Consider the following 27,029-nt stretch of genomic DNA (forward strand, 5'->3'; position numbering starts at 1 on the left):
TGAGCATGTGTAGTGTTAGTGTGTCTAAGTGTAGTGTTAGTGTGTATTAGTGTAGTGTTAGTGTGTGTTAATGCTGAACTGTATTTCCAGATCAGCTGAGTGAGGGCACTGTTCTCTTTGTGCAGTTCTTGGTACTCCAGACCTTTAGAATGATATAAGTTTGGGTCCAGAATTTAATTGCCCTTTTTTTCTGTCTTTATTATTAATAGATATCTGCCCAATTCTGCCCTGCATGCATTGTTTGTGATGTTCCTGTGCACTTTAAAATAGTTTTACAGAACTCTACTTGTGTTACACTTGTGGAGTGCTGCAATGTGCTCCTGATCCAGTTTGGCATTTGGGGTTGTCTGTGTACCTCGTTGCTAGCCCCGCCCCTCATTGAGTGATTGCTGTGATTGCTGAGACTTATATAAGAACCCTGCTGCAAGAAGATGGGAGCTTGCCCAAGCTCCTTTTTGCGTTGGTGTTTTACTGTATGAATTGTGAGTTTGAAATCTTGGCTGTGCTTGTTTTGTCTTGATATCCCTACTTAACTTGTGTATGTGTAGATTTGTATGTTAGTATTCCCTGTGTTTTGTTTGATTGTGATCCCTGTGATAGCTGAAAGGTTTTTGTGTATGTTTATGTATAGTTACTGATTGTAGGGAGTGGTGCCTGTTGGTTTGTGTTTGGGGTTATTGTCTGTTTATTGTTGGAGTTAGTGTAGGATTGCATTTTGTTTTTGTCCTGTAAAGTGTAGTCAGTGGTGTTTCTTTCGGTAGCGTGGGTTTTGTTTATGTTGGCAAATAACCACTCGAAGTTATTCAGTGTTTGTAGATAGATGTGTGTCTTTTTGTTCACCATTTAAATACACAATTTCACCTCGTCTAGCGGTTTAGTCCAGTGACTAATCATTCCACCTACCGTCCTGCTACCAGTCTTTTCACAGTGCTGTCGCGACCTCACCGCATAGGCAGGGTCGTAACACTTGCAGGCTCTCAATTGGATGTTTATCCCATTTGTTGAATTCCTGATTTGAAAGCAGGCTCCACACCTCACAGCCATACAGGGCAATTGGTTCAATTACAGATTCAAATATTTTTATCCAAATTGTGACTATTTCTACTGATGTATTTTTTTTTAAGCCCTGTGTGCATTTTCTTTCAGTACATTCACTGCCAAGTTAAAACATCCAGTAGAACTCACTTTGACCTCTAAATAATTGTAATTGTTTGAAAGTTCAATATTGTTGGTATCTAATGTAAATGTGTGTTTTGATCCCTGAGACCTTGAATTCCATTCTGGAATATCATGACATTGCTGGGCAACATGGAAATGGAAATACTTCACAAAGAGAGTGTGAGGGATGCTTAAATAGGAGGGTAATAATGGGGAGAATATTCATCAGGTGTGTAATTAGGACTCCGGCGAACCGCATCAGAGATGTCGGAGGAACGAGGTAGGCGTGGCAGTGCGGGGATGAGCGTGGTTCCTGGCGTTCGTACCACTGCCAGATTAACTCCTTCTTTACTGTGAGCATATGTGGTGTTTTGAAAGGTGTCTGAAAGTGTTTGAATTTCACCAGTACTGGTTGCTTTCTGGAATTCTTCTGTGCTGTTTTGGGCCCATCTGTATGGCCTCCTAATGTTGTCCATCTTACTGGGCTGGGTGTTAGTCTCTGTACTATTAATGAACACAGTGATTTGGCTGTGATCAGAGAGAGGGGTTGGTGGTTTAACAGTGAATGCACTGAGTGAGAAAGAGTCTGAATCTGTTACTACATAATCTACTCACCACGGACTGCTCCGACCCCTTAAGTCACGTGGTACGGCCTGCCGCATGCGGGATACACGTGTGTATTGTTTGTGTTGTAGCCACACACCCCCGGGATTGCACACACGTGTACAGGATTATGTTAATGTCTCACATCTAATTAAACCCCTGTCCCTGTGTGCTCCCATCACTGGTCACTACGTGTGTTTACATCTGTGTAGTGGTAACGTTGGTTTGTGTAGTTTCTGTTAAATGTATTATGTTTATCGTGAGCGTTGTATGTGAGTGCCACCTCTGTTTCTTGTGTCTAGTGTCAATAAATATTTTGCACGAAGGAGGAAGTCTGTGCGTCCTGCTCCACGCCCATCGGCACTCGGGCCAGATACAACATAGTACACTACCGTACTATTCCCAAGAGGTGAGCACAGCGTGTATCTTCCTAAGGAGTCCCCTCATGTCCTACCGTACAGACCAGACTTTGACAGAGCTCATTCTGCAACTCGGACCAAACGGGTTGTTGGAAATGAAGTTCGTTGATGATGATAAATTAATGTGTCGCTACTGAATTAGTGTGATGTGTGAAATGAAAGTGTTTGCATTACATTATCACAAGAGGGAGCCAAATTCACATGTACGGACATAAACCTTCCATCCAAAGAAGAATTGATTTGGCTATTGGTTTGTACATTATGAGCATTACAAAATTACTCTTTGCGTCACATCTTTCTTCTAGAAAAAACGTGCCTTCACAGGAGTGGGTCTAAAAACAGAAAAAGTACATGTAAATATTATAAGATACAATATAAGATACATACACGTGTGAGTATGTAATGTTCTTTATATTTGAGAATGAACTGCTGTGAATTGCTTTTTATAAAAAAATACATTGTGCATAAGCATACTTAAATTTTATTTTTGTTTTTTTTTAATTGAATTCATTTTTTAAATAAACAAATGTGCTTAAATGTACTTAAACGTAAACACGTCGTTAAATAAATTTGGTAGGGTGAAAAGTACGATAAAGCACTTTTTAAATGCAGAAACAAGATGCTACTCTCTGTATGACTTCAGCAAAGGGCTACTGGACTCTGCAACATACTACTCATACATACTAAACGCACACACCCAGAGCGGAAAACCGCACCCAGCAGGCCTGTGTGTGTCTGCCTGTGAGATACAGTATAACCAGTGAATGGTTTTTAGACCAGTCCGATTATCCAGTCTGCCCTCCATATTCCCAGTGCTGCTGACTCACTCTCACCGACATCTTAGCGTGCTGTGACTCGGCTGCAGGACTACAGTACCCCAGTAGCTGATCACCCGCACCCATCCTGGTTTGTTTATTTGTTACTATACTTTTTGTGAAGAAATGTGTTGACAAAGATGACAAAAAAAATGCTCGCTAGCCTAACAATGTGTTTCTCCCTGGAAATGGCGCATTTTTCCGGCTGGTTTAAGAGCCAGTTCATGCTGGCCGGGTGAGTGAGGGTCTTGCTGTCTCTGCTTGAAGGCATAACCAGGGTTCGCTCTCAGTGCCATTTATTACGAACACACAGGCTTCTGCTATCTGGCTTGAGCCGGACACACAATAAGCCCAAACCTTTGGGCATGGTGGGACGAAAACACAACAGACCTGGAACGGGGAGTACGGCAGGACAGAAAATGCAAATGTATTATATTAAGAGGCAAGTTCGGAAAACAGCATACAGAGCAGAGAAATTCTCTGTTCCTGACACGGGTAGCACAGTAAAAGATAGATAAATAAATAAACAAGACAGGTGTGATATCTAGGGGTTTTCACATTCAGATGACTGAGAAGAACGAGGGAGTTCAGCTCTTCCTCGGCGTTGTCAGCTTCTGCTCTGCAGGGACTTTGGCGTTTGCTGCACCCCCTGGCACGAGGAGCCAAACACAGCCAGGCCTCGCGATCCTCGCGCGTCACAGCGTCACGGGCATCACCGTCTCCGTCATTATTGCCGACTGTGGGAACCGTTTTACCACGTTTCAATTTCATGGCCCAGTGCCAAAGAAAGAGCTATGCAATAAATAGGGAAATTTTAAAAATAAATAAAAGTCCCCCCCAATAATCATCTCACCGTCCGGTATATTTTTCAATTCTCACAAGTTTATCCAACTTTAAACTATTCTGTTTGGCTGACAGGCAGCCAAACCAAACCCCAGGAGAGATATTGCATCTTTCTATCCCGGTTTTTCGTTAAAAACAGCATACGTTTTCTTCAACACTAAGATGCTGTAAATTTAAATCGAAAAATATCAAGCCGCACAGTAAAATCGCTTGTCCATCGCTAGATCCAGCGAAAAGTTGTTTTTTCTGCTGTTGTGTGAAGTTTTAGAGGTGGCGCATTGTAAAGTATTACCACGATGCCGTTATTTTGATAGCGCTTTATGGATTTCTGGTTTAATACGCTACAAGCAAACAAAGCAGCTTCCATTAGCACCTTCAGTAGGATACGCGTTTACTCGTACCGCTTAAACGTCCCCATCGCGGCTGTAATTAAAGCCCACTCTGCAAGAACGCGCGGTGGCATTCGCTCCAGGTTTTTAGGTCAGTGCACTGCAATGAACAGGCATGAAATCTCTTTTATATGACCACAGAACCATCACAAAGAGCACTGCACACGCGGACACCGGTTTAAAGAGAGTTATTAGACATCAAATATTGTTTTATTAAGGATTCCTGTCTTAGCGTTCACAGTCTAGCGGTCAGCCTCATCACCATTCAATAATGGTCAGTATTTGTCCACAGGATAGCTGATGTTTGGATATTATTTGGTTGGTGGGTCATTCAACACAGCATTAGCAGTGACATTGTATATTTGTGGCTGTTAAGCTGGTACAAGTTCGTCAGGCCAGCCAAACCCCAGTGTCACTGGAGATTTACAGTGCCAGTGCTGAAAGTGTGATCCAGCCAAACAGCAGGTAAGCCACGTCACATTTATCCATATAATGCTTCAAACAACACACTTTGTCAAGCTGAAGTGCTAAAGTTATTATTATTGTTGTTGTTGTTGTTATTATTATTATTGTTATTGTTGTTATTATTGTTGTTATCATTATTGTTATTATTATTATTATTATTATTATTATTATTGTTATTATTATTATTTTCTCCCTATAGCTTAAAGTGTAATATTTAAATGATGAATGACTAGAAGATGACTAACTGTGTAACCTGGAGCGATTGTAAGGCGGACGCATACGCTGAAAGGAGCGAGATTTATTAAGGGCAAATCCATAATCAGATTCGTAGTCACAGTCCAGGGTCAATTTACCAACATGGGGAGTCTAGGAATACATCTCAACAAACAAACAAAAGCACACAACGATAAACAGGGGATGCAGGCTGTAACACAGAGTCTAGGAATCACACAGAGCAGCTAGATTTAACAATGAACAGCAAAACACAGGCAAAAAGGCAGGGTTTACATACACAAGGTAATGAGGGCTTAACTAGACACAGGTGCAACTCATGAGGGGTGGAGAAAATGAAACTTAGGAATAGAACCACAACAAGGAAGTAAAGCAAAACAAAAGACACAAGACAGGGAAACCATAGAGACAAGGACACTAGGAAGTGCCACTAACACTAACACAAGTTGTATATAGCAAAAGATGGGTTATAATCTCTAACAGTGTTAAACAAATAGCACATGATTTAAAACAAACAAAAAGGTGACCTCAGTGACCTTGGCAGGCCAGCAATCACAAGCTGCTTCATTGGAGGTTCTTTATGTAAACTGCGCCATCTGGCTTTCAACACTATGGCTGACTAAACACCACCACAGAAAAACTGGGCCCAAACACAGGCACAGCCAGACTGAATCAGTAATTGAGTCAACATACACTAAGTGTTCCAAGTGCTGAAAAATGACAGAGCAGGACCTTCAGAGCAGACCTTCAGAGCAGGACATTCAAAGCAGGACCTTCAGAGCAGGACCTTCAGGGGAGGACCATCAAAGTAGGACATTCAGAGCAGGACCTTCAGAGCAGAACCTTCAGAGCAGGTCCTTCTCAGTGGTCTTTCTGCTTGGTCATCCACTGAGGAGTGAGGGCTCATTGCAAGGTGAACAGCACCAGGAAATATGTTTGTGTTTCCAGGCCTCCTGGTACATGTTGCTTGAAACTGTATTCATTTAATAATTTCCATGAAACCAAATTAGCTAATTAAGTATTTTATATTTATGTGGTTTTTTTTAAGGTTTCTCTGTGGAACCTCATGGCCATTGCTAATTGTTCCTTTTTAGATGTGAAACACCTCGTGGGCCTGGCTTGTAGCGCACTTACACACTGCTCACACGTTTAAAAATAAAACTTGCCATAAGGGGGCGCTGTTACTATTGATATACTAACATCTTTGTACACATCAATGACACTGTGTCCTTGTTTTAATCAAAGTGAAACGGCAATGAGTCAGACAAGAAGCAGAAACAGTGTGGAGAAGCTGTTGGCCTGTTACGTGCAACTCAGCCGCACAGCCTGGCACAGCGCCTCCTGCTGGGCGGTAACTGACTCTCACTGGTTTCACAGTTGTAGCAGTCATGCCCAGGATTACATGAGATCACTTGGTTTTCCCTGGGGAACAGTAGCCTGGCATGCTCTCTCTTTACACATCCACAGTTTTCCTCTCTCTCTTTCCTCTGTGTCTGAGGGGGTTGGGTGTGCATGGTGGTGGGGGTGGGGATGGAGGAAGAGTGATGCATCAGGAAGGAGTTGTCATATCACTGTGGGTCACCTTGAGCTTCCTGTCAGCTTCAGCCTTATTGGAGTCAGTGTGTATGCCTTTGCAAGCGATTATGTGTGTGTGTGTGTGTGTGTGTGTGTGTGTGTGTGTGTGTGTGTGTGTGTGTGTGTGCGCGCGTGTGTGTGTGTGTGTGAGTGTGTGTGCGTGCGTATGTGTGTGTGTGTGCGCGCGTGCGTGTGTGTGTGTGTGTGCATGCGCATGTGCGTGTGTGTGTGTGTGTGTGTGTGTGTGTGTGTGTGTGCGTGCGTGTGTATGTGTGTGTGTGTGTATGCCCTTGGGTTTCCTTCATGTGGTCTCCACTCAGATTCACCTCTGCCTTTCTCCCTGATGGAGGGGTGTGTGTGTTCACAATCTGAGCACTGATGAAGCAGTAGAGGATGACCTGTGCTTGCCAAAATATGGGGTTTAGCATCTACTGATATTTATAATAGCAACCAGATACCTCAACTACTTACAGTAAAAATTGTGAGTAAAGACAAGCCAGAAAAGCTTGGGATTAATAGTCAGATCTGAAAGACCACCCCCAGGGAGAGAAAACATTGGGTCACTATGACACACTATGACAAGCACTCATCCTATAGCACTGCTTGAATCTGACTTCATCTTAGGGAGGAAGTGTACTATGCTAAATAAGTGGTTATGAAAGTTGTTAGGCTTCATGTTTAAACCCCCAACTCTCAGTCTACTAAGTAAATAATATTTTACAGCCTGTGTTGGCCTTGATGCTGTATATTGCCAGATTTAATGTAGCCTGATGTCATATAGAAGGAATATTCATGCAATGTATGCCATATCATTTGCTTAACCAAGGCCTAACTGCTTCTGATCTGTCATAGCCTTAGCTGCAGTAATAAAAATGCACCTCCAATCTGACTAACACCATTGTAAAAATAGACGGTTTTGACCATCACACTTTAGCAGTAGCCAATAACTCATTTAGCCCATTCCGCTTTCTGGCATACCCGCGTAGTTCCAGTGCAGAGTGATTGATGTAGATTGATCACTTGTGTGATTTATAGAGACCTTGTGAGGAGATGAGGCCATCAGGCAGTGAAATAACAGTGATACTGCAGCTGACCGCATGATGTATTTACCCACAGTGCCCAGGGAGAGCGCCGGAGTGTTTTCCCCACGGCCAACCATAGGCAACAGAGCAGACCAGTATGACAGAGTAAGGAATCCAGGGGGAACATTCTGTCCAGATGTTCAACTGCCTCACCAAATGGTTGTTCGTGACATTCAGGTGAACATGAACCTGAACTCTTCCTGAAGAGTTCAGCTCCATCCCTAACTCTACCTCACCTCACCCAATCCTAACACACCTCACCTCACCCAACCCTAACACATTTCACCCTGCTTTTTCAAAGACATGACTGGCTGGATCAGGTGTTGGATACATTCAGGAAATGAACTCTGAAGAATGGTACATCACCGGGGTTGATGATCACACTGCATTATAATATTTACCCCCACCCCATTTTTTTTTTTGTAAAAAAATTTTTGTAAACCATCAAACCATCATTAATATTTTTATAGCATCCAAGGGCTGCATGGGGTGCAGATATGAAAATGTGATGACATATGTAGTGTGAAAGGAGTTCTGGTGTAATTTGTAGTTTAATAAAAAAATCTATATTTTCATGCATTGTCAGGACAAAACCAAATGTACTGCACACATTTGAACAAAACCCCAAAAACTTTCAAAATCAGACCTCTGCAGTACCACTCTGTCCTCTGCTGGAAGGACCTTTTTTTTAAAACAGGTGTCACTTAGTTTCTCCCTGACGTTACTGAGCCGTTTGCCAGTGACAGCATGACAGCTGAGTTTCAGGGGGAAAGCCTGCACACTCAGTCCCCCTGATCTGGGATCAGTGACACTTATGAATCACCTGTCATGCTGTCACATGCTCAGTGGCACCTCACAGCTCCTTTGCTTGATGGTGGCTGAGTAAGTTTCTGGCAGCCTGATTCTACTGTGATGCGCTGACTCAGAAATTTCTCGGGGGCGGAATATTTTTGCTGAAATTCTGGACTGGGGGCATGATTCACCCTGCCATTAGTGACTATGCTCAAAAAGAGATCAAAGTGTGAGGTTCCAGAATGAAGCTAAAAATAGCATTCTCAATGGATGTGTCTGACAATACATGACGTTGTGGTGACAGCTGCAGCTGATGCATTTTATTTGGACAAAAGCAGCAGGTCCCATTTCTCCTTCTGCTGAAAGGAGTTCTGCCCTGCTGCCTAAAACACCTCCCTGACCTCCTCCTGCACCCCAGATGGAAATGTTTTGCCTCTTGTATGCATTTTATACAACCTCAGTTACCTCTTTCAACAACTTCAAGGTTGTGTCATCCAAAATATGACTGATTTTGGGTAATAACTGTAACCCCTCGTGCAAAAATGACCAAAGTTACGTGTCACTAGTGGGGGAGTTTCAGAATGAAATGTAATATGAATGGAAGGTCAGATAAACAACAAAGTCAGGAATTTGTCATTTCCTTACATTTTACAGTCAGGAATTTCATCATGGTTCACTAACAGATTTTAAACTCATTATAAACAATATTAGTGTCAGTGCCTTGTTAATGTATATATGAACCAAACACATTTAGCAGTAGTGAAGCGTAGAAGAGTAACACTTTGCAGATTGGGGCTCAAATCCAAGGTCGGTCTTTGGTAATAAAATATTTATTTACCCTGCCTTGATTAATGCACTTAATAAAAGATCCCGAGTGTCTTTCTAATTCCATTTCCCTTTTTGTCCTCGTGCCAGACGTGGCAGGCCTGTGACACAGAGGGATCCTGGGCGCTTTGCCGAGGAGAGCGAGACTGAGCGTTAGCCTCCGGGCACGTCCGTGAGAGTGTCACTCCAAAATGCTGCTCCCTATACCTCCTATTTGCTCTCCAAGGTGAAGTTGCTGCTGCTAAATTCTTCCCAGGGCCCCATCTGCAGGGAAAAACCGGAATGCTTTAGAAATTCCTGCAAAAGTCCTACAGGCAAATCTGTGCCTATGTACTGATAAAGACCCATCATCATTGAAATCACTTCAGGTTAAAGTCAGAATGGAAATGATTTGATTAGATGTGATTGATATTTGGATTTTAAGATCGTTCACTTTATGAAATATGCAAGTGGGGGGGGGGGGTTGCGTTATGATGAACTGCATATTTATCATGGAAAATACGGTTGTTGTTTTTTCAAATACCAAGAACATACCAGTTCTGGAAATGTGATCATTAATTAGTCTTATGATTGCATTACTATTGTATAGTAATGCAATATATTTGTTTCAGTTACATTTATTGTGCTAGCAGATGCATAAAACGAGATAGGGGAGAGAGAGAGATTTCCCTGTCCAGTTATCGCTCGTGTTTATTTATGAAACCAGTGACATACTCTTATTGGTGTACAGCACCTTGGACAGCGCCACAGTGTGCGACAAGGAATACTGGAGACTCGATGTCATCTGGGATTTTCAATGTTTACCTTTGTACTGGCTGATCTGGTTAGGTCGGAATGTAGGTAGCCCTCGTCCATTGTAACTTACAGTACTGCATTCTGTAAACGCGTCCGTTTCAGTCAGATTTCTTCCATTAACGACTCTGCAACTCTCAGTTGTCTGCAGCTAGCATACGTAACTCTACAATTGTTTTGCCCTGCATACCTGAATACAAACGCGTTCATGCTACCTGACTGCCTATTGAGCTGCTACGCATGGGGGGGTGAACACTACAGTCTGCTGGCCAATGAGACGTCAGCGGGGCGGAGAACCGTCTGCGATTGAACCGCACCGCAGGCAGCTGCGCGAGCGTCTTCAAGTCTACACGCGCGCCCCGGTCGTCTAGTCAATGGATTACACGGTTTCCCTGCAAGCGCAGCACCAGCTCACAGTGTTCCCGACGCATTTACACCAGGCCTACAAATTAGAGCTACAGGTACATCTCGAACCTTTGGCGCAAAGCAAACGCGACATTTGCTCATCGCGACCGCGTCCTCTGCCAAACTAAGCTCTCCTCATCGACACGCCACAGAGCATAACTGGTTGCATGTTATGGGGTATGGAGCTACGCTGTAGACTGTTTTCTCCTAGAAATGCGCTGTCGTTTGTGCACTTTGCGAGGATGTTCGCGACTGTTGATGCGCTCGTGTGAGCTTCGCACAGTGCGATGATGTTTACATGAAACGGCGACAGTATCCGGCTCTAATAAGTGATAATTATGCGTGATATTATCATCATTTTGGTTCAAAGTTTGGTTTTTATAGCTGCTGCGGTCTTGCGGTTCTTTGTGTGCCTTGCAGCAACTTCCCTTTGGTTACTTACTTTTCTTGTTTACCTGTTCCATGATCTAAATGTTCTGCACACAGGCCAACATTTGAGCATGGTTGCTCACCCAGTAGGCTGGCAGCGTCGTCAGCTAGCTGACCTGAGTTTGAGCCCACCTTACAATATCTAAAGGCAATATGGGGTTAAAGGATTGTAAACACAAGACACATGTTGACAGAACAAAGACATGTGGGCAGTGGCACCATGTAGTGTTACCATTTATTTTTATAAAATGTTTTATAACATTTTTATAATACATTAGACTATAGAATATAATAACACAAGTTTAAAAATAAATTTCATGTTTTATAGTGCTAATTAAAAAATCATTACAATCTGAAGAAATATGATACATATAAGGTACAACAAGCAATTGCCCTTGTTTGTGACTTTTGTTTCTTTTAAGTATGGGGTGTTTTTATTAAGACTTTCTTGGTATGAACTCTGATCTCACTTTCAGTTGAATAATAACTGTGGAGCAGAGTCAATAAAAGTATCTCACTATTTTATATGTTTGGTTTACTCCTTTGTCAGTACGTTATTGAATGGATGAAAGATTGTTGTGGTTTTTTTTTTTTTGGTTTTTTTTTTACATTGTCTTTTGTTTCAGCAGGAAGCTGTAGATGTCACAGAAAAGCCCACCAAAAACAGAACAGAGCATGTACGGTTGCACTGTATACTTCCTTATTCAAGTATTAAGGGTACGTAGGAAGAGTCTGAATGAGTACTGCACAAACTGCTAGTGGTCTCCGTTGACTGCGGTGAAGCTATCCGCGCGTTAGCGATTCACGGTCAAGTCCCCGAGATTCAAATTGGAATGCGCCTATATGCACGATATTGCGGTATTTCGTTGCTCAAACTAACGCTCCCTAAACAGAGAGAAACGGAGACTAAGTTTTTTTGGAAGAGTTTTAGATTATATTAGATTTTACGACTTTTACGACAAAATTAAGCACTGCTCAAAATGATTTTCCTATATAGTGTTTCTCAGAGGTTTATCATACAGCTTGACTGCCAGCTAAAACAGGACTTACCACTAGTGCAATATTGCACATATGCAGGCCAAGGGGATCTCCAGTACTGAAAAATCACACTAAAAAAAACTGAGTGGTGGCACTTGGCTATCAGATCAAATTTGAAAAAACTCTGCTGTGCCAGTTTTTAAAAATATATTTATATTGAAGTCATTCTACTTTTAATGGGGTTTCAATGCTCACTCATACAGAGAAGGTATGATTACGATGTCTATGAATTTTCCCATAATGCCAAATCAGTTCTCCTACCACCAAAGAGTGACAACCTTTGACTTTCACAACTGCAAGACTGGGCAATTTCTACTGTACTATTTATTTATTTATTCAAAAATCAGTATTAAAGTACTAATGTGGTTAATGGGGCTTAGAGACAGTTATCTATTACTTACTTATTTTCTTATGGTTTTACTCACTGTAAGTAATATGATCATTTACATAATTTGATCTGTAGGTTTATGCAGTCTTTAAAATCAGCTTTGGTTACTTACGTTTGGGGTCATTTGTGACTGTGTAAAACATAAAACATTCAGATATGTAATGAGTTTCTTTCCCTGATTACCAGCAGAAGAGAACTGGTGTTTTCTGAATCAGGAAAAACCAAGAGTCAGAAGTGGAACTTTGTGCTTTAAGTCAAAGTAAATGTAATGTGTGTTGTATTTGTCCAGTAGAAAGAAAAGAACACAAGTATGTGTATGTTGGAGAGGAAGCAGTTGTGAAGAAAGACAACAAATGTACCCCCATTTTTACATTTGCACTGGAGGTTCTCTCTTTAGTCATCCTACAGGAAACGGAGACACACTCAAGAGGATTGAAATGGAAATATCACAGACCAACATCTCTGCATACATTTAAAACTACATTTAATTAAAGATTTTTCTCAGGAAGTAATATGCACGAGTGTCAGGAATGCTGGATGTCAGACAATATCAGGTTGGAGAACAAGTTTGCAAACATGGCCCTGAAGGTTTCTATTGCTTACAGAGGCTGTAAGGCAACTGACCGTCGTCATCTACAGAGCAGGTGAAGTCCATTCATTTCACATGTGCAGGTGTTGAGACACAACAGACAAATAAAACAAATCTGAACAGGACTATTGCCTAAAATAACTGTTTCTTCACTACTTATGAAATATAAGGTTAATTTAGGAGTTTTATATGTAATCTCTTTAGTACATTCTTGTTTCTCTTGCAGCAGTTTTCGTTACAGACTCCATTCTCAAATATCCTTAGAAGTGCCATCGTTTAATACATTTTCTAGATTATCTGATGAAATGAACCTAATAGAAAATTAACTCAATTCTCTAGTATTCTAGGGTGAAGTAAATGTCAGAAGTAATTTTTTTAACCCATTGATCCAAGGTCCCCTATGCTCACCTGTCTGTTGTCCCACCTTGTTAACAACAGAGAGAAATAAACCTTCACAACAGATGTGTCTGGCTCCAGGGGGATTAGAGGCAGTCTGGCCAGCCTGGCACTTGTCCTGACTCTTTGTTTTTTCCTCAGTCTTGCACACCCGGGGCACACGGTTGCACTGCAGCACCAGGGAGGGGGCAGTTGGAGCTGGGCACGCAGCTCTGCTCTCTACCTTATGTAAGGTCGCCCTCCTGATGAGCAGCGGATTGTGGCAGCTCAGGTCATGCTGGTGGTGTCGGCTAACTTTGACCTTGGAGTCACACTGGCAGCATTTTGATAATATATTATTTAAAGTTTATCAATTGATATCCCACAATGTATATTAATACACATTCTCTGAGATTAAACTATACAGCATTCTCCTTATCCAGGCTTAATCTGAACTGAACAATTCCAGGCTGTGGGGAAAAACAATTAGAAACTTCAATGTAATATACAACTGATTTGACCATGTAACCTCAGAACTGTAAATCTAACAGACATTTAAACATTACATACAAGCTCCTTCTGTTTTCCCCACATATTTGATGTTTGTGAAGTTTTCTATGTTCTACCTTATTTACTCCATATAAATAAAGTTCTGTCTACATTAATAATGGTTTAGTAACAATATCTAGGTAATCCATCGAGGACACTTACCCTCTATCTGTAGACTCACCTCACAGATGTCTTTACCACTACAGGTGCAGGTGTACAAGGACCTCTTAGTGTAATCAGCATCAGTGATGGTGAGGGAGAGATCTCCCTTCAGGTACTGATCATGGGACATGTGAAATCCCTCCTCTGACTGGCAGGATGTCTGGTTAAACTGAGCCAGTATGTCATGTGGGTTACGATATAAAGTCCATGTGACCAGACCAGAACACAGCTGAGTGCAGGGGAGAGTAGCAGCATCATGAAGATTCACCTTTACTGAAGGAAAAGAGCCTGAAAGACACATTAAGAAAAGAGAGTTTAAAACGTTAGTGGTGCTTGAAAGTTTAGGAACTCTTTAGAAGTTTCTATATTTCTACATATATATTAACTAAAACTTTATCATATTGTCAAACAAGTCCTGAAAGTAGAAAGAAAAACAAATCAAACTAATTAAACCAAATATTAGACCCAATATTAGTCTATAATAATATTATTTATAGAGGAAAATGACCCAATGTTTCATATCAAGGCAATAAATATTGTTTACAAGTTGATATTTATTATTTAGAATGTTATTTATTTTATCTGTCATATCCATGCATGATACAGCATATATAATACATCCCACACAAAAAATAATTCCCTACACAACTGAACCACAGTGGCTTTTAATGAAAAAATATCAGATTGGTATTGATATCAGACGACATTCAAATGCAAAACATCAGTATCAGATGTCTATCAACTGGTATCATGCTCTCTCTATAAATACAGTAAAACTAAAAATATCAACCATTCACTCAGGCTACTTAAATATTCTTGGTTACTCAAAGATGCATTTCTATGTAAGAGCAGAACTGACTGATACTGCTCATTAGTACGGCTGCAGGGACATCTGTGCCTTCTATGTCTGTGTCTACATGACCATTCTGGTGATCTGAAAGGGTTCTTAAATGCAAATCTATTAGCAGGAAATCTGACCAATGAAATTTATTAATTTTATGTTTCTCACTCCGGGGGCGGGCCTATAGCAGCCTGAACCTTCTCAGTGTTCTGAAGAAAGGCTTACGACATTATTAGTAAAGCATCACTGTGTTCATGCTACCTTAGCCAGCTGACTATGAATGGGGTCTATGAGTGAGACAGACACTGTAGTTATACAGTAGGTACGACGAGCTGAGCATCCACAGTGAGTTATACAGTACAGTTCTCATGAATAGCAGCAATGCAATAAATGTTTACAATCTTTTTAAATGTTAAAAAAATGGATGATATTGTTTATGCTGTGTAGCGCAAAATGAATTATTAAAAACAACCATCAGGATTTATAAATGTAATTAATTTGAATAATAATTGTATTAAATATAAAGAAGATTAAATAAAGATAAAGGTCAAGCCGGTACAATAGTCCGGTTAACACACCAAAGTCAAGGATGAAATTCTGATGACCTGAGAGAACCTGTTCTATCCACTTACCAGCTATGACTGTCAGCAGCTGTAACAGCAGAACACAGTGACACCTGCTCAGCATGTCTGAGGAGACAAAAGAGAACCCAGTCAGTACTGTACAGAGGAGACAGGAGAACCCAGTCAGTACTGTACAGAGGAGACAGGAGAACCCAGTCAGTACTGTACAGAGGAGACAGGAGAACCCAGTCAGTACTGTACAGAGGAGACAGGAGAACCCAGTCAGTACTGTACAGAGGAGACAGGAGAACCCAGTCAGTACTGTACAGAGGAGACAGGAGAACCCAGTCAGTACTGTACAGAGGAGACAGGAGAACCCAGTCAGTACTGTACAGAGGAGACAGGAGAACCCAGTCAGTACTGTACAGAGGAGACAGGAGAACCCAGTCAGTACTGTACAGAGGAGACAAGAGAACCCAGTCAGTACTGTACAGAGGAGACAGGAGGACCCAGTCAGTACTGTACAGAGGAGACAGGAGGACCCAGTCAGTACTGTACAGAGGAGACAGGAGAACCCAGTCAGTACTGTACAGAGGAGACAGGAGGACCCAGTCAGTACTGTACAGAGGAGACAGGAGAACCCAGTTAGTACTGTACAGAGGAGACAGGAGGACCCAGTCAGTACTGTACAGAGGAGACAGGAGAACCCAGTCAGTACTGTACAGAGGAGACAGGAGAACCCAGTCAGTACTGTACAGAGGAGACAAGAGAACCCAGTCAGTACTGTACAGAGGAGACAGGAGGACCCAGTCAGTACTGTACAGAGGAGACAGGAGAACCCAGTCAGTACTGTACAGAGGAGACAAGAGAACCCAGTCAGTACTGTACAGAGGAGACAGGAGGACCCAGTCAGTACTGTACAGAGGAGACAGGAGAACCCAGTCAGTACTCTACAGGTAGGAGCAGCTGAGTAAATCTCACGGTGTTCACTACTAGGAAAAAAAAGTCAGTCAGTCATTTACATTAACGTAATTATACCACCTGCCATAAAAGAAACAGGACTAAACTACTAAACAATATTAGAAACAGGACTAAAGCACCATCTATCCCACAGTAGAAACAGGACTAAACCCCACTACACATCAGCAGCACAGTAATCCTCCTTTACCAGAGGGGGTTAGTCCAGGGTCCAGAACATCACAGTCCTGCCTGCCTGTACGTTGTGTCACTGTTCAGCTCCCTTATTCCCAGCAGTCATGCTGTGTTTGATATTTCTGGCAACACTAAACTACTAATCAAACGTGACTCATTTTCCAGTCATGTATGTAAAGCAACTTTACCACAAGACCTCTAGAGTGTATGACAGACTCGCACACAGGAGCAGAAACCTCAGCATAAATTACAGACATGTCTGTGTAACGCTGCTGGCCCGAATGCGCAGGGCAGGACATTTATTAACATTAAACACATACAACAAAGGTGGCACTCACACAACACTAACGATAAACATGAGACACTTAACATTAAACTAAGAACACATTAACACGTGACTACACAAACTAACGTTACGGCTCAGAGAGCGACATTAACACAAACGTAGTGAGAAGGAGCTACAGGCCGCGCACACTGACAGTTTAAACAGACATTCAACATTAAACCCTGTGCACGTGTGCGTAATCCCGGGGGGCGTGGTTACAAGCACGGCTGTGAATCCCCTGCACGCAGCAGGCTGTACCACGTGACTCGTGGGGGGCGTGACAGTGGGACTGGATTTACATATTGGATCTGGATCTGTTACCGGCTCACTACTACACCCACGTGTGATACGTTGCTTTCGCGGGTTGCAAATTCTTAACACACATGAGATTTTGAACCCCGGTTCTGTGGTTATCGGCCTGCAGTTTCCCATCTGATGCAGCTCATGAAAGACTTGATGAGCCAGAAAACCTGAAACTGTCCGCCAGTGGATGCAGTTACCAGCCTTAAATGTACATGACAAACATGGTAGTAAACCTGAAATAGATCAATGTAAGTCAGCGCGGTGCCTCCAGAAATGTGTCTACTACTATGCTGATAGTAATAAATCATTTTTAAACCCCCTCGTGATTAAGGACCCGAATGATTCACAGGTTAGTAAATACCCAAAATGACACTAATTTTTTTAAAAGCATATTTCCCTGCACAAAGGAAAGCAATCGCGAAATAACAGAAGCAAATCACAAACAACGAAAATCCATTTAACATAAGTATGAGCGATTAATGCAGTCACCTATTAACGTACCCACGTGGCGGAAAAAACAAAATTCAACGCGAAAAAAATACCAATATTAATATTTCTCTTACCCTCAGAGGCTTCAGTTGCAAATCAATCAACTGAATAAACACGGAAATTAGCAAATAAATGCTCAATAAAAATGGGTCAATACAACAATATTGTACGTGGATGTTCACAAACGTTTGTTAACTCGTTGGTGCAGAAGTGGAGAATGAAGCGTCTGAGACGCACGGGGCTGGTTGTTCCGATACTCACAAGTCCATGACTCATATGGAGAGGAGCCGAAGCGCCACAACAAGCACCTACTCGCGTCTCCTCTCAGCTTCGTTACAGGTCACGGTACTCTCCCCAATCTCCTGGGATCCAGGCTGCAGGTTGGGACATGCCTAAGCACCGTCCACTAGCAAGTCTATTTCGTGATGGGGAAGTAGGTGTCCTGTGGTGGTTGGTCATTCTGTAACGAAGCTGGCCCGAGTGCCGCAGGTCACGGGGCAGGACGCAGACTTCCTTGTCGGTGAAACACGTTTATTAACATAAAACATATATGACACAGGTGGCACTCAACACTCATAACACTTACAGTAAATATGACTAAACATTAAACGAGGACATATACACATTAACGGGAACTACACAAACCAACGTTACTGCTACAGAGCCAGGAGTTAACACACATAGCGACAATGACCAACACAGGGACACACGGACAGGGGTTTAAATAGACACATTAATACTTAACAATAAATCCTGAGGAAAATCTACAGTAAAATCTGAGCAACATTTATCACTTCCTTGGTTCTGAAATACTGAGTTTTAAATCAATACATTTTTAAAGCAACATTACATATTTATCCAGTTGGTCCTCTAACATAAATCCACAGATCTTTTTTTTTTCTTTCAGTGTGTTGTTTTTACTTGCTAAAACTTGTCAAGAAATAATTATTTCACATGTATAATTTCCAGACACCCCCAAATTATCAAACACTTAAAACACCTCACACATCATAGCAAAGTATTCATTTTGTGTCTGTTGTTAGTGTAATGAATTGTATTCAAACTGAGACTTGTAACATTTCCTTATTCAAAATATCAAATCAGACTGTAATTGACAGCTTCAAGATAAACAGACCATAGATGTATGTAAAAGATTATATTCTGGTAACAATGCATCAGGTATCAAAATACAGTAATAAATCTAGACAAAAAGTTCCATAAATCATGATTTCTTCTTGTATTTCAAAATAAACAGCATTACATCTTATATCTCTGAGATAAACACATGGCAGGTCTTTACCCATAAGGCACTGCAAGGGAAGTGTATGGATTTACAGAGGCACAGAGAATAAACACCTCATTAATATTTCTGAGCAAAACTTTAAAACATCTTTGGCTCAAAGTAGTACAAACAGAGGAATGAAAAATTAATTTTGTAAAGACAAACATTAAGCAACTCCTGGCAGCAAATTGCATTTTGTACTGACAACATTTGTTTATCAACCCCTTCCATGCTTTCATTAATTTTAATCACACTCATGTATGCAATCCTTCTATAATTTTTCATCCCTCCATCATTGCTCAGAAATCCACTGATATTTTATCTCCCTGGCTACAGCCACCAGGCTTGGCAGAGAAACTCAACAGTGGACCTCAAGCACCAAACTGCATATTATACCAACAGCATTCATCTGTTTAGTCCTCCTCTCTTCTCCTTTCATTAATCCCTTCATCAAATGTTCATCTTATTACTCATACAATAAACATAGTTAAGTACATATCTGCACTTCATAAAGAAAATTATACTGATAGAAATACAACTCAGTTTGTATACACTCTTTACTTTCTAGTTACTTAATGACTGTTGATTCATCTTCCTTCAATGTTTCTCAGATCTAACTTTAGTGATCTTGTCATGAGCCAGATTACAGACACTGGTAACTAGCAGCTGCATTTAATAATAGCCAGCTGGTAAAACAGTAGACACCACAGGGTCTGTCAACCTTGCTCAAAACCAAATGACATGAAGGAGGTCTGTTTCCATACACTGGTCTTTGTCCCCTGAATGGGACAGAGAAAGGCAGTGTGGATACGTTTGTGTGTGTGTGTATAACACAGGCAAATCATTTATCATCTCTCAGACTTCCTCATGGTTATTATTGGGAGATCACCTCTGCTCTTCAACTGAGTGGTTTAGTCCATTCATATTAACTCCTCTGTTGTCATGGTTACTGTTCCATTCACTGTACTTCCTTTCTAGAGTTCCTGAATTTTTTTCCTCAGCTGCACAATCACCAGCACTGCTGCCACAAGCCCCGCCCCCGTCAGAGCCAGGAGCACCGTCAACACCGTCACTGTGGAGCTCTGATCTGGACATGGCTGGACGTCTGCAACAGACAGACATAAAAATGGTCAGAAATTATGAACAACTCTTTAAACAGTACAGAGTTATAATCATATGTGTATATACCAGAGTGGTCACTGTGATGGGATCGAGAGGGATTGTGGGACAGGGGCAGTTCAGCTCCAGTTCCTGACAAAAAGATCACAACAGCATCACTGCACAAGATCTTAACAAGTGGATACGCATAATGTTTCAGCAGTTACCATAGTAACCACTTCTACAGATTTGTGTGTGCTCTCTGGTGAGATCAGCACCTCCCACCTCCATATCAGTATCCAATCAAATTCAATCAGGAAGTAACTATTATAGCGATGGAGAACTGTTTAGAAACAAACTAAAACAAATCTGGATCTTGTAGAGAGATATTGTTGTAAATGTAGAATAAAAAACATACCCAGAGTTCAAAGTGAATGAACCAGTAGAGAGAATGAGCTACACAAAGGGGGGGTACACAACAACAACAACAACAACAACCACCACCACCACCACCCTGATCACCACCTGTGCTCCGTCATAACTATGATCACTGCTGAAGCTCCAGTCTGTCATATTAACACACATCATAATTACTACAGTAAACAGTGATATTCAGGGCGAAAAAACATAAGCCACACTAGAAATAAAAATTATTATTTTATTTTAGTTGGTTACATTTATTTAGTGCCTTTCTCAAACTCAAGGATGCTTTGCAGGCAGAAATCAGCTTTAACACTCAAATCACTCACAGACAGATGAGAAGCAGCAGCAAATTTACACACAGCGTTCTCTCTATCAGAAACTACAGACTCCTGGGGGACTGAACCAGGTGTAGGAGAAGGGGAGGAGGTTCAGACCAAGACAGAGCACCAACCATCACTGAACACACACACACACACACACACACACACACACACACACACACACATATATACACACACACACACACACACACAGAGCACCAACCATCACTGAACACACACACACACACACACACAGAGCACCAACCATCACTGAACACACACACACACACACACACACACAGACACACACAGACACACACACACCAACCATCACTGGACACACACACACACACACACACACACACACACACACACACATCTTTATCTACATTCATGCACAACTCACATTGATACAATTTTAGAGTATCCAGTCATCCTCACCTCCATGTTTTTGGGAGGACCCCAGAGGAAACCTACACAGATTCAGGGAGAACAGGGAAACTCCACCCAGAGAGGGACTCAGAGGCTGAGGGGCAAACATGCCAACCATCAAGCCCTGCTGCCCAAAACAACCAACTGTCCCAACTGAACACAAACAAAATTAAGTACAATAACCCTCCCTACTCCCAAAAACAAACAAACAGAAGTAAAGAACTGAGCAAATAAAAAAGGTGTCAAACTTTCCAACTACGATTCACACAGGACTACTACAATACACAGAATAATATTTACAACAGTGAACACGACCAGAAAAAGGGGAGTAATAAGTCAGAATGATTTAACAAGCAGAGGCCCAAAACCACAACAATCGGCAAACGACACTGACTGAACAAACACAAGCAGCCACAGCAAAAGTGGATATGAATCGCAGCATGTTGCTTCTTCCCGGGCTTCCCCTTATGCGTGCGGTAGAATGAGGCAGCAGCCCAGGACAATTCCAGCACAGGACAGAAGACTTGATCAGGTGGAGGAGGAACATCATGAAGGGGACGAGCCACAGGATGTAACAAACGTAAACAAAAACAAATAACCCTACCCATAATGCAAACAGGGTTGTAACACCTTCAAATACCAACACTTCAATTTTTCTGACTCATCACTCAATAACTCATGATTGTTTTGGTACGATTAAGCAGGTATCGCACCAAGTGCCGTAAAACATCAGTGGCTGGATCCAAGAGTGTCCATGTGAGAATCCACCACAAAGAGTCCAGTGAAAATCAACCGGGTCCACATGCTTTATTGGGGATATGCTTAGATAAACAGGACCTAAACTAAGACCAAGACCTCAAACTATGACACTCAGTCCACGCTGTTTACATGATCCTAGCATTCATAGTCAAACTAATACTGAACCACTGATGTGCATGTAAACATAGTTACTGATACTATGCACAACCCCCTCCCCAACATAGTAATTCTAGGCAACATTAAAATCACAGTAACCACACTTACCTTCCACAGTAACTGTGTATGTCTGTATAATCTCTTCATGCTTAGTGTCTCTGATGCTGTAAACTCCACTATCAGATGGTGCGGTTCCTCTCAGCTCCACAGCAGAGATGAGCGACACTCTCCGAGTGTATTCAGGTTTACACTTCAGTGAATGTCCAGCCACTGTGCAGATCTGTCCACTAGAGGGAGCAGCTGCACCTGTGCTGTTATAAATCACCTCAACTGACTCTGATATGAGCAAATCCAGCACCAGAGGTTCACCAGGCTTAATCTGAACTGAAGAATTACAGGCTGTGGAAAAAACAATTAGAAACTTCAATGTAATATACAACTGATTTGACCATGTAACCTCAGAACTGCAAATCCGATATAAACATTTAAACATTACACACAAGCTCCTTCTGTTTTTCCCCACATATCTGATATTTGAAGTTTACAATTCTATGTTCTACTTTATTTACCTCAGATAAATAAAGTTCTCTCTGTCTACATAAATAATGGTTTAGTAACAATAACTAGGTAATCCATTGAGGACACTTACCCTCTATCTGTAGACTCACATCACAGAGCTCTTGACCTTTACAGGCGCAGGTGTACAAGGACCTCTTAGTGTAATCAGCATCAGTGATGGTGAGGGAGAGATCTCCCTTCAGGTACTGATCATGGGACATGTGAAATCCCTCCTCTGACTGGCAAGATGTCTGGTTACACTGAGCCAGTATGTCATGTGGTTTATGATATAAAGTCCATGTGACCAGACCAGAACACATCTGAGTGCAGGGGAGAGTAGCAGCCTCATGAAGATTCACCTTTACTGAAGGAAAAGAGCCTGGAAGACATTAAGAAAAGAGTTTAAAACATTACAGTGGTGCTTGAAAGTTTGTGAACCCTTTAGAAGTTTCTATATTTCTGCAAATATTTGAACTAAAACTTCAACAGATTGTCAAACAGGTTCTAAAAGATAAAAAGAAACTAATCAAACAAATTAAACCAAATATTAGACTGTTATTTATTTAGAGGAAAATGACCCAATATTACATATCAAGGCAATAAATATCAACTTGTAAACAATATTTATTATTTAGAATGTTATTTATTTTATCTGTCATATCTATCCATGATACAGCATATGTATCTATATATAATTATACATATATAATACATCCCACACTAAATAATTCCCTACACAGCTGAACCACAGTAGCTTTTAATGAAAAAATATCAGATTGGTATTGATATCAGGCGACATTCAAAAGCAAGACATCGGTATCAGATCAGTGGAGAAAAACTGGTATCGTGCTCTCTCTATAAATACAGTAAAACAAAAAATAATCAACCCATTCACTTATCTACTTAAATATTCTTGGTTACTCAAAGATGCATTTCTAAGTAAGAGCAGAACTGACTGATACTGCTCATTAGTACGACTGCAGGGACATCTGTGTCTTCTATGTCTGTGTCTACATGACCATTCTGGTGAGCTTTTAATTAAAGGGTTCTGAAATGCAAGTCTATTAGCAAAATGACAGGGAATCTGTCCAATTAAATTCATAAATTAAATAATTTTGACTCTGGGGGCAGGCCTATAGCAGCCTGGCCCTTCTCTGTGTTCTGAAGAAGGGACTATGACATTATTAATAAAACATTACTGTCTATGTACATGCTACCTTAGCCAGCTGACTATCAATTTTATGTAATATAAAGATGATTAAATAATACATAAAGGTCAAGCAAGTTCAATAGTTCAGTTAACACACCAAAATCAAAGATGAAATTCTGATGACCTAAGAGAACCTGTTTTGACCACTTACCAGCTATGACTGTCAGCAGCTGTAACAGCAAAACACAGTGACATCTGCTGCAGGACAGCATGACTGAGGAGACAAAAGAGAACCCAGTCAGTACTGTACAGAGGAGACAGGAGAGCCCAGTCAGTACTGTACAGAGGAGACAGGAGAGCCCAGTCAGTACTGTACAGAGGAGACAGGAGAGCCCAGTCAGTACTGTACAGAGGAGACAGGAGAGCCCAGTCAGTACTGTACAGAGGAGACAGGAGAGCCCAGTCAGTACTGTACAGAGGAGACAGGAGGACCCAGTCAGTACTGTACAGGTAGGAGCAGAGTGATCACTATTAGGAAAAAAGTCAATAATTTACAGTACCCTGATTACAGCACCTGCTATAAAATAAACAGGAGTAAACTACTAAACAATATTAGAAACAGGACTAAAGCACCATCTATCCCACAGTAGAAACAGGACTAAACCCCACTACACCTCAGCAGCACAGTAATCCTCCTTTACCAGAGGGGGTTAGTCCAGGGTCCAGAACATCACAGTCCTGCCTGCCAGTACGTTGTGTCACTGTTCAGCTCCCTTATTCCAAGCAGTCATGCTGTGTTTGATATTTCTGGCAACACTAAACTACTCATCAGACGGGACTAATTTTCCAGTCATGTATGTAAAGCAACTTTACCACAAGACCTCTAGAGTGTATGACAGACTCACACAGGAGCAGAAACCTCAGCATAAATTACATGTCTGTGTAACGCTGCTGGCCCGAATGCGCAGGGCAGGACATTTATTAACATTAAACACATACAACAAAGGTGGCACTCACACAACACTAACGATAAACATAACTACACTTAACATTAAACTAAGAACACATTAATACATGACTACACAAACTAACGTTACGGCTCAGAGAGCGACATTAACACAAACGTAGTGAGAAGGAGCTACAGGCCGCGCACACTGACAGTTTAAACAGACATTCAACATTAAACCCTGTGCACGTGTGTGTAATCCCGGGGGGCGTGGTTACAAGCACGGCTGTGAATCCCCTGCACGCAGCAGGCTGTACCACGTGACTCGGGGGGGGGGGGGGGGCGGGGGGCGGGGACATTCCGTGACACAGTGGGACCGGATCTACTACACCCACGTGTGATACGTTGCTTTCTCGGGTTGCAACCTCTTAACACACATGAGGTTCTGGGGACCCATCGGCCTGCATTTTCCCATCTGATGCAGCTCATGAAAGACTTGATGAGCCAGAAAACCTGAAACTGTCCGCCAGTGGATGCACTGTTACCAGTCTTAAATGTACATGGTAGTAAACCTGAAATAGAGCAATGTAAGTTAGCGCGGTACATCCAGAAATGTGTCTACAACTACTACGTTGATGGTAATAAATCCTTTTAAACCCCCTCGTGATTAATGACCCGAATGATTCACAGATTAGTAAATACCCCAAATGACACTTTAATTTTTTTTTTAAAGCATATATCCCTGCACAAAGGCAAGCAATCGCGAAGCAAATCACAAACAACGAAAACCGATTCAAACCTTTTAACGTCACCACAAGCGGTGGAAAAAAAAAACTCAACGCGAAAAAATACCAATATTAATATTTCTCTTACCCTCAGAGACTTCAGTTGCAAAACAATTAATTGAATAAACACGGAAATTAGCAAATAAACGCTCAATAAAAATTGGTCAATACAGCAAGTGGATGTTCACAAGCGTTGGTGCCCACTTGGAGAAAGAAGCGTCTGAGACACACGGGGCTGATTGTTCCGATACTCACAAGTCCATGACTCATATGGAGATGAGCCGAAGCGCCCACAAGCACCTACTCGCGTCTCACACAAAATGCGATGATCTTTGTTAAGACTCTGGTCCTCTTTGTCCATCCACACAGCAGCAGCGTGGAGAGTTCAGTCCTCTTCGTTGAGAAGCAGCCAGTTTAGCGATACAGCCTGGAGCTGGAGCTCCTCACAGAACCGAAACACACAGACAATGTCTACTTTCACGCTAACAAACACCGTTAGACTTGAAAGAAAAAAAATGGGAAAAAGTTAGTGTGGGCCTATATACAGCGTATATTAAGTCTCCAACAACCGAACTTCAGGGGAAAATTGCCGCGCTCTCTCTCTCGCTCGCTCAAACGCCCCAGTCTGGTCCCGCCTCCTAATCACTGATTGGTCAGCGACAAGGTCGCTCAATCCTAGCAGCCATCTGATTGCTCGCCTTGGTGAGAGACTGGCCGTGCCAGCAAGAAAACCGGCGAAACGCGAAAAGAGTTCTGGGAAGTAGAGTTTTTAACACTCAGTACAACAATAATAAACAAATACACAGTAAACAATATGGAGTTCCGTCCCTTTTTATGGTCCTTACACGTGGATTTGTGTCCGTACCTGAGTCGGGCTACAATGATCACGTGACCACAAACTTTTGCCAACAAATAAGTTAGAGTATTTTAAAAGAACATTGCAACAAGAATAAAGAAAAAGTTATACATTGAAGGCATTATATCAGTTCTGTTAAATGATAAGCTGTTCACAATTTATAACTTAAATTTAAAATATAAAATATTAAATATTTTTGCTCTTAAATGTGACTTAGTAAGATGTGTTCTGGGTGCATTCTAAATGTATTATGAATATATTACTGTTTTATGTATTGTAATAGAATACGTCACATTATTCAGCCATCAAAGTATTCTGCCAAAGCCTGGATGTATGTACCCACATCAGCAATGAGATTTTGAAGACATGCGCAACAATCTATTTAGTTTCATCGGTTGCTTTTATTAAAACAACAAATGTCATGTTTTTAATGCGATGGAACAGTTTTAAAAGCTGGAAATAAATTGGCAGAGTGCCGCTGTCCGGTACCCAGGAACCAAGGTAGTACGCACAAGTCAACCAACTAACTAACTTACTAAGTACCTAAATGAATAAATAAATAAAGCTCCCTTGCCAACCAGATGCACAAAGCACTTTGAGGTTTTGACCACCAGATGCCGCTATTTTGCACAGTGTCATGAAGCTACGAGTAATGAACCTTTTTTTG

At 41.5% G+C, this 27,029-nt stretch overlaps 3 protein-coding genes across 6 annotated transcripts in view; 1 reads left to right on the forward strand and 2 right to left on the reverse strand.

Moving 5' to 3' along the window:
• Positions 1 to 17,831, reverse strand: part of LOC118241374 — a 328,035-nt gene extending 310,204 nt beyond the window's left edge. The window contains exon 1 of the mRNA XM_035526250.1: positions 17,672 to 17,831. The gene's annotated coding sequence lies outside the window, so the exon portion shown is untranslated. The remainder of the gene's footprint in view (positions 1 to 17,671) is intronic.
• The window catches only part of LOC113569406 (NACHT, LRR and PYD domains-containing protein 12-like), a gene marked incomplete at its 3' end in the record, with an annotated part of 457,338 nt that overhangs the window by 152,260 nt on the left and 278,049 nt on the right, over positions 1 to 27,029 (forward strand). The gene's annotated exons all lie outside the window — the stretch shown is intronic.
• On the reverse strand, positions 18,739 to 26,103 carry LOC118241371. 4 transcript variants are annotated; one of them, XR_004776021.1, is made up of 7 exons: positions 25,762 to 26,103; positions 23,987 to 24,049; positions 22,717 to 23,004; positions 22,176 to 22,466; positions 21,162 to 21,675; positions 20,068 to 20,130; positions 19,968 to 19,984 (listed from the first exon to the last, which is right to left on the reverse strand). XR_004776021.1 is itself a non-coding variant. In XM_035526233.1 (6 exons), exons 1-6 carry the CDS (start codon positions 25,865 to 25,867, stop codon positions 19,854 to 19,856), a joined length of 942 nt encoding a protein of 313 aa, XP_035382126.1. In that variant the 5' UTR covers positions 25,868 to 26,103; the 3' UTR covers positions 18,739 to 19,853. The 4 variants fall into 4 exon arrangements, 2 of the variants coding, with proteins under 2 accessions (XP_035382126.1, XP_035382127.1); XR_004776022.1 differs by lacking the exon at positions 25,762 to 26,103 and adding an exon at positions 25,595 to 25,724 and having other exon boundaries at positions 19,969 to 19,984; XM_035526233.1 differs by lacking the exon at positions 21,162 to 21,675 and having other exon boundaries at positions 18,739 to 19,984.

The sequence above is a fragment of the Electrophorus electricus genome, chromosome 5 (assembly GCF_013358815.1).
Source record: "Electrophorus electricus isolate fEleEle1 chromosome 5, fEleEle1.pri, whole genome shotgun sequence".
Lineage (NCBI taxonomy): Eukaryota > Metazoa > Chordata > Actinopteri > Gymnotiformes > Gymnotidae > Electrophorus > Electrophorus electricus.

Bases quoted from the DNA above. Each gene is read 5' to 3' on its own strand.
- LOC118241371 (XM_035526233.1), bottom strand. From the start codon at position 25,867: ATGGACAAAGAGGACCAGAGTCTTAACAAAGATCATCGCATTTTGTGT. The intron at 23,005-23,986 runs GTAAGTGGTCAA...AATGTCTTCCAG, and splicing joins GCTGCTGACAGTCATAGCTG to GCTCTTTTCCTTCAGTAAAG. The intron at 19,985-20,067 runs GTATATACACAT...TGTCTGTTGCAG, and splicing joins CCATCACAGTGACCACTCTG to ACGTCCAGCCATGTCCAGAT.